Source organism: Trypanosoma conorhini, assembly GCF_003719485.1.
Source record: "Trypanosoma conorhini strain 025E chromosome Unknown Tco_14.4_contig_00022, whole genome shotgun sequence".
Lineage (NCBI taxonomy): Eukaryota > Euglenozoa > Kinetoplastea > Trypanosomatida > Trypanosomatidae > Trypanosoma > Trypanosoma conorhini.
In genome coordinates this window covers 31,803-38,920 of record NW_021704108.1, presented here as the reverse complement: position 1 = coordinate 38,920, position 7,118 = coordinate 31,803, and the positions used below count along the sequence as shown (strand labels likewise).

The 7,118-nt window shown below is 59.6% G+C and overlaps 4 protein-coding genes across 4 annotated transcripts, besides 11 other annotated features; all 4 read left to right on the top strand.

Annotated features, from left to right (window-relative positions):
• Positions 1–59: a microsatellite.
• A 334-nt stretch (positions 60–393) lies between these two features.
• Tco025E_00814 (putative inosine-guanine nucleoside hydrolase) lies at positions 394–1,467 on the top strand (the record flags this gene model as incomplete). Its single annotated transcript, XM_029367754.1, has 1 exon — positions 394–1,467. One exon carries the CDS (start codon positions 394–396, stop codon positions 1,465–1,467), a length of 1,074 nt encoding a protein of 357 aa, XP_029232154.1.
• A 467-nt stretch (positions 1,468–1,934) lies between these two features.
• Positions 1,935–1,973: a microsatellite.
• Positions 1,974–2,111: 138 nt separating this feature from the next.
• Positions 2,112–2,152: a microsatellite.
• A 474-nt stretch (positions 2,153–2,626) lies between these two features.
• Positions 2,627–2,655: a microsatellite.
• A 293-nt stretch (positions 2,656–2,948) lies between these two features.
• Positions 2,949–2,977: a microsatellite.
• A 253-nt stretch (positions 2,978–3,230) lies between these two features.
• On the top strand, positions 3,231–4,667 carry Tco025E_00813 (putative histone acetyltransferase; the record flags this gene model as incomplete). The annotated part of the gene is made up of 1 exon (XM_029367753.1): positions 3,231–4,667. The coding sequence occupies one exon, from the start codon at positions 3,231–3,233 to the stop codon at positions 4,665–4,667; it is 1,437 nt and encodes a 478-aa protein (XP_029232153.1).
• Positions 4,668–4,687: 20 nt separating this feature from the next.
• Positions 4,688–4,705: a microsatellite.
• Positions 4,706–4,744: a microsatellite.
• Positions 4,745–4,852: 108 nt separating this feature from the next.
• Positions 4,853–4,907: a microsatellite.
• A 211-nt stretch (positions 4,908–5,118) lies between these two features.
• Positions 5,119–5,673, top strand: Tco025E_00812 (60S ribosomal protein; the record flags this gene model as incomplete). The annotated part of the gene is made up of 1 exon (XM_029367752.1): positions 5,119–5,673. The coding sequence occupies one exon, from the start codon at positions 5,119–5,121 to the stop codon at positions 5,671–5,673; it is 555 nt and encodes a 184-aa protein (XP_029232152.1).
• A 271-nt stretch (positions 5,674–5,944) lies between these two features.
• Positions 5,945–5,983: a microsatellite.
• Positions 5,984–5,990: 7 nt separating this feature from the next.
• On the top strand, positions 5,991–6,899 carry Tco025E_00811 (uncharacterized protein; the record flags this gene model as incomplete). Its single annotated transcript, XM_029367751.1, has 1 exon — positions 5,991–6,899. The coding sequence occupies one exon, from the start codon at positions 5,991–5,993 to the stop codon at positions 6,897–6,899; it is 909 nt and encodes a 302-aa protein (XP_029232151.1).
• Positions 6,900–7,018: 119 nt separating this feature from the next.
• Positions 7,019–7,041: a microsatellite.
• A 45-nt stretch (positions 7,042–7,086) lies between these two features.
• Positions 7,087–7,118: a microsatellite.

Here is a 7,118-nt window from a genome sequence, read left to right as displayed (position 1 = left end):
TGTGCGTGTGCGTGTGCGTGTGCGTGTGCGTGTGCGTGTGCGTGTGTGTGCGTGTGCGTCCTCGTTGTTTTCTTCTCTCCGAGGAGGAGGAGGATGCCACAGCATGGATGTTGCCTTTGCCTCTTGCACGGTGTGCGTGCGTCATTTTCGCTGCTGGCAGAGTAACGAGTGCTCCCTGTGGCAGGTGACGGGCAAGCCAGTAGGCATACACATACGCGGAGAAGGTAAAACAAGCTCAGAGAGGGAAGAGAGCGTCGAGGGCGGGGGTGGTATAGGTGACTAGGAGGCAACCCCCAAAGGTAAGAAAGGCGAGGCAAGGAAGAAGACACAAAGAAGAAAGAAGAAAAAAGGAGAGGTCATTGAGGCTAGTGCTAACATCTTCTTCCAAGAGCGATGGTGCGACGGAAGGTCATCATCGACACAGACTGTGGGGGCGATGACGCGATTGGAATCATGACCGCCATGACGCATCCGGACGTAGATGTTCTGGCCATCACGGCCGTCTGGGGGAACGTGGATGTGGATCAGGGGATGGAGAACCTTGGGAAGCTGCTTGACCTCTACGAGCGCGACGTCCCCTTCTACCGCGGCGCCGACGGCCCACTTGTGGTTGAGCGGGAGACGGTGCAGTGGGGGGGGTTTGGTCGGGACGGCTTTGGCGACGCCGGGTTTCCCCCCTCCGCGCGGGTGTCGCTGCAGCCGAAGAAGCACGCCGCTATTGCCCTTGCGGATGTTCTTAGGGAGGCCAAGCCCGAGGAGGGTGTGGTGTACCAGCTGGTGTGCCTTGGGCCCTTGACGAACATAGCTCTTGCCATCCGCCTAGACCCGGGTGCCTTCTCGGTGCTCGGCTCCGACACGGAACCCGGGGTGATAGTGATGGGCGGCACGAGTGAGGGGAAGGGCAACTCGAATTTGATGGGGGAGTTCAACTTTCACTGCGACCCCGAGGCGGCGTTTGTCGTGTTTCACCACAGGGGCATCCGGCAGCCCATACAGCTGGTCAACTGGGAGGTGACGGTGAACTGTGCCATGCCGTGGCGCTTCTACGATGACTGGGTGAACCGGCGCGAGACGTCGGAGGGGTTCCGGTCGGTGTGCCAAAACAGGTCCCAGTGGTTTATTGAGAAGATGTTTCAGCGCCTGGAGGTCTTCACGCGGCCCGACGAGGACGGGACGCGGGCCGACACGGGCGACGCCGAGGCAACGCAGGACGTCACCTGCGTCATACCAGACGCGGTGGCGATGGTCGTTGCCCTCTACCCAGAGAGCCTGCTGGACAGCTTCCTCACGTACGCCACGATTGAGATGCGGGGGCGGGAAACCCGTGGGGCGACGTGCATCGACTGGTACGGCACAGACCAATCCATGGCGAAGAAGGGCCGCATACGCAACTGCAACGTCGTCACGAAGGTGAGCCTTGACATCTTTCTGGATGTCATGCGGCGGATAGTGGACTATCCCCTATAGGCGCCGCGCCAACCACACACCTCCCGGCAGGCTCCTCGGCTCTGGCGGTGCACAGCCGGGCCACGGCACCTCCACCGGCGGCCGCAGCAGAGAAGGAAGGGGGAGGAGGCAAAGAACGAAAATGGCAACAAGAACAAAAAGAAAATAAAAAAAAGAAACGGGGAAGAATGATAAAAAAAAAACAAATCGGGGCCGGGAAAGGCGGAGGTACAGGCTCAAGGGCGTCCATTACGTATGGAATGCGCTCTGCCGTGGGGCGAAGATCATCAGAAGCCAAGAGCGAAGTGCGAGGGCCCGCATGGCGCGGAGAAAGCCAGGCAATCCGAGCCACTCAGTCCCCCGTCTTCACGCACCCACCAAAAAAAAAAAGATCCAAGAGAATGCGTGGAGAGTAAAGGGGAAATGGAACGGAGCCCGGTGTGCAGGCGATTCATCTGTCATGATTGGCTGACGCTCACTGTGCAGTGATGTATGTATGTATGTATGTATTTATGTATGTATGTATGCGTGCCTGCCCGTCGGTGCTCCCCTTCTATTTGGACGTACTTGATATATAACCTTAAAGAGGGGAGGAAAAAATGAAAAAGGAAAAGAAGCGGGAAGGAGCACAGACACATAGACAGAGGCAGTGATGAAAAGGAGACAAAAAAAAATAAAATAAAAAATAAAATAATTTAAAAAAAAATGTTTATTTAGCGAGGAGCGCTGGCGGCGACTGCCACTTCCCCGTTATCTAGTGTTGAATTACGGATTGTATTTATATTAGTACCGGGTGCTTGTAGTTGTTTAATGGAAATGATTGCTTTTCTTCCTTTCCCCTCTTCGTCCATGTGGCTTCACGCGTTGCCGCCCTTCTACTATTGTTGTTGATTTGTTTTTGCTTGTTTCTCTCTGTGTGTGTCTGTGGGGGAAGTGGGGGGGGGGGGAGTGTTGCGCGGGGGCGTCGTCGTTCCTGCTCTTTCGATTTTTATTTCTTGTCTTTCTGCGCCGGTTATCCCCCGCGCCCATCTTCGTGCCGTGCCTCCGCCCCAACGCAGCCGATCCCTCCCTTCTTTCCCTCCGCGTTCCAGGAGGGCCTGTTTTTTTTTTTTATCCCGCCGGCTCACATTCCCCGTGCAGTAGTGATGTACGTGCGCGCCGCGCGGTGTGGGGGGGTGGTGCGGGGCGGCGGCGGCGGCGGCGGCGGCGCCACCGCGGCGGGCGGAATGGCGTCTTAGGGCCGATGTTTATTTGTTTTTTTTTTTGCTTTTTCCCTCCCATGCCTCTCTCGCCGCGGGTGTCTCTCTGCCCAGCCGAGGGCCGCACCCGCATGGCGCACGGCTCCGTGGCTCTGTGTGTGTGTTTCCCCCGCCGCCGCCCGCATCCCCCACACACCTTCGCTAGTTGATGTTTTTCTTCGTTTTTTTTTTCTTGTCGTGTTTTGTTTGAGAGGTTTCTTCGATGTTTATTTCCCTGTACGTCGAAAACTTTGCGATGCCTGTGGACGAGGGAGAGGAGGAGGAGGAGGCGGTGTGGTGCGGGCGCGCCAACGCAACGCGTGGGAGCACGCGGCAAGAAGCGCAATAAACAATAAGAAAAAGGGATCTGTGCCGCTCACCTGTTCCCGCTCTGCAGCCTATTTCGTTCCTTTTTTTCCCCCTCTCTTTCTCTTTGTATTCCCCTCTCTCCCTCACTTTGTGTACGCGGGCATGGGACGGACTCTGCGCCTGGGGCCTCCCGCCGCTTGCGCACAAACACAAACACAAGCAGGGGGGAGGGGGGGAATGTCAGTGTTCGAGGCGCGGCAGAAGGTGTATGCGACGCTGCACGGGACCTTCCACGCTGCGATTGTGCAGGAGGTGGCCATGGACGCCGAGACGGGCCAGTACCTGCACTACGTGCACTACGTCGAGCAGGACAGCCGCATGGACTGCTGGCTGCCCGCTAGCGAGCTGAAGGAGCGGCGGCAGGGGCGCCAGGCGAGCAAGCAGCAGGCGAACAAGCCAAGCGGCGGCGGTGTCACGACGCGAGGGCAGAGTCGACTTGTCGCGGAGAAGGAGGAGGAGGTCCCGCGGAGCCCCGCCACGCCGAGCTCCGTTGCGAAGCGCAACAACCTGCAGAACTGCGTCAAGGTGTCGACGACGCGGGCGCGGAAGGACAGTTCGTTTTTCTCCCGTCCAAAGAATATTCACAAAGTATGCATGGGGCCCCACGAGGTAGATGCGTGGTACTTCTCCCCCTACCACCTCGCCCGACCCCAAGTGCAGGAGGGACTGAGGCAGAGCGCGGAACTCTTCGCGGGGAACCTGGAGCTGCGGCTGCGCCAGGAAAATGACAAGAGTCCATTTCGCCCCGCCGTTGTCCCCACCTCGTTTGTGCTGCACATCTGCCCCTTCTGCCTCCACCCCTTCACGGCCCACGAGGACGTGGTGCGGCACCTGCGGCTTGTCTGCCAGCGACACCCGCCGGGGAATGAGATTTACCGCGACCCCGTGCGCCAGCTTGTCGTACTCGAGATGGACGCGGTGGTGGAACCCGTCTTCTGCGAGCACTTAGCCCTCCTCTCCAAGTTGTTTCTGGAGCACAAGGCGCTCGATCACGACATGACGCCGTTTCTCTTCTACGTGCTGTGCGCCGTGCAGCCGCACGGGCTGGAGGTGCTGGGGTACTTTAGCAAAGAAAAGCAGTCGCCCGAGATGTACAACCTCTCCTGCGTTCTCGTGCTGCCGCAGTTCCAGAGTCGCGGCATTGGGCGGTTTCTGATTGAGCTGAGCTACGAACTGTCGCGGCGGGAGGGCAAGATCGGCTCCCCCGAGAAGCCGCTCAGTGACCTGGGCGAAAAGCTCTATTTAGGGTACTGGGGGGACGTCGTGGTCTCCGCCCTCGCCCGCGCCATGGAGGAGAACCACTGCGCCACGCTTGACTACCTCGTGCAGGCCACGCACATCTCTCATTTGGACGTTCTGCGGACGCTGCAGTACCTGCGGCTGCTAAACGGGACACAGATTGTAGTGTCGGAGGACAGCATCGAGCGCTGCTACTCCAGACGGCTGCAGCGTGAGCGGAGTGGGCGCAACTACGTCTTCTACCCCCACCTGCTGAGCTGGAGCCCGCACATGTACTACGAGCTGAAGGAGCAGGAAATCGCCCCGCCGATTTACGTGACGAAGAGCGAGGAGCTGGAGTGGGGTGCCGCCAGCAAGCGACAGCGAGACTTCTAGTGCCGCAATTTGGCTATTCCTATATATATATATATATAGTGTGTTTGCGGGAGTGTGTGTGTGTGTGTGCGTTTGTGCTGCTTCTTCGCGGTTGCTGTGTTTTTTTCTTACTTCTTTTCATTGGCAGACACATCTGCACTGCGTGCTGGTTGCGGCCCCCTCTGCCTCTTCTTCTTCCGTTGATTGCAGCGGCAGCAGCAGCAGAACGAAGAAGAAGCAGCAAAACAAAAAGAAAACAGAGGTGAATATATTTTTTAAAAAAAAGACGCCCGGTGACTGCGAGTTGTGCCCGAGAGTCTCCTCATTGCCGTCGTCTGTTTGTGTTGCCCCGTTTCTTGCATCTCTGTGTGTTTGTGTGGGGCGTTGGCCTCGTTGCGGTTTGTCTTTTTTTGTTTGTTTCCCATTACTTCCTTTATGTAGTGGGAAAAATAAAATTGAAAAAAGAAACGGTATGCGGCGCATCGCCTTCCTTTTCCCCGCCCTCGGTCGCGTGTCCGCGTCCCGCGGCAGCGCCACCAGGCCCAGCAGCGGCAGCAGCGGCCCCAAGCTGGAGGAGTTGGCCGGGGCGTACGCGCAGCTGACGCTGAAGGAGCTCTCCGACCTGCAGCGGCTGATCTTCAAGAAACTCGGCCACAGCGACGAGTTCTACGAGAAGGCCCTCCTGCGCGGCCTCGGCGGAGGCGGCGGCGGAGTGATGATGCCACCGCACGCCGTGGCGGCGGCCGCGGCGGCGGCGCCGGGGGCGGCAGCGACGGAGGAGCCCCCGAAGGCGGAGAAGAAAAAGGTGGAGAAGACCACGTACGACGTGAAGCTGGCGAAGTTCACGCCGGACATTAAGGTGAAGCTCATCAAGGAGCTCCGCTCCGTCACGAGCCTCTCCATCTCGGACGCCAAGAGCGCCATTGAGAAGTGCCCCGGACTGGTGCAGACAAACATGCGGAAGGAGGACGCGGAGAAGCTGAAGGGGCTATTCGAGAAGCTCGGCGCCACGGTGGAGCTCATTTAGACGCCGCAGCCTCCGCCTCCCTGCGCCCGAGAGAAATGCCGCGTGGGACGATTTAGCGGAATTGCGCGGAGAAACGGGGGTGCGTAAAGGCATCGTGGATTCCTTCGCGCTGGGGCGCTTTTTCGCCCGTTGTGTTTACGGATATTTTCCTTTTTTTTTTTTCTTTCTCTCTCGCCCTTTTACCTTCCGTCTCCGTTCCCGCGTGCCTTTCATGGGAGTCGCCCTCGCTGCAGCCGAGGGAGGGGAGCAGAAAAGAAGCGAAAAGAAGGCGGTGCGTGTGTGTGTGTGTGCGTGTCTGCGCGTGTGCGTGCAGAAGCATGCGGCACTACAACGTCAGCAGCGTCACGGGCCGCCGCGTCAACCCGGACGAGGGCGCGGTGGAGTACAGCGTGCGGTGGTCGGGGTACGACAGCGTGTGCGACACGTGGGAGCCCCGCGGCAACCTCCTCGCGTACTGCGCCGGCCCCGTCGGCGAGGTGGACGCGCGCGAGGCGACCGCGGCGCTGCGGCGCATTGCCTCGTGGGCCAACGGGACGGAGGCGTCGAAGCGCGCGCGCGACGCAACCCCCGCGCCGGAGGAGGCCCCGCCGCTGCACGGCATCATCGTGCGCAGCGGCGCAGGGGACGAGGCGAGGGGCGGGGCGTCGCTTGTGGCCCTCGGCGAGCGTGTCTTGGCGGACGCCACCTCGCAGGGGCTGAACCCGACAAAAAAGAAGCGGCTGCAGGGCCAAGGCGAGCGTGACCCCGCCTGCGATCCAGCGCTGCAGCTGGAGAGGTGCTGGCAGGAGCAACACGCCGTGAGTTTCATGCACACCTGCGCCGTCTCCGCCTGTCGCACGCCGGCACCGCTGCAGTTCGAGTTGGGCACCTGCACCGATAAGTGCCGTGACGCGTCCAGCATAGAGATTTACGGCATCGCGCCCGCCGCGCTCGTTCGCAGTGGACAAATGTACGACACCGTTACGAGTTGCGAGCCCCTGATTGGCCGCGCCGAGGCGGAGCACCTCCGTGGGCAGTGCAAATTCAACAGCGCGCTCGCCCACACGACGCAAACGCTGCTGCGTGGCAAGCGCGAGCAGCTCGTCGTGCGGTATTTTCTCATGGGGAATGATGAGGGGCAGGAGCAGACGCTGCTGACGATGCCATTGTCTGTGTTCCGTCGCTACTACCCGCAGTTGCTGCTGGACTTCCTGCTGCGTCATGTGCTAGTCATGGAGTCCGCGTAGCGCAGAGCGTGGGCTGCGGTCCCTGTAATAGTAGTAGTGCTGCTGCTTGTGCTTGAAATGTGTGGGGACTGTCGCCAGTTGTTCTCGATGTTCTTTGCCGCTGTTGTTTGCACCTCTTCGTTTGTATGTGTGTGTGTGTGTGCCTCCTCCATCTCCCCCGGTTCCTACCATTGGCAGGAACTCGCGTTCTCTCTCCCTCTCTCTCTCTCTCTCTCTCTC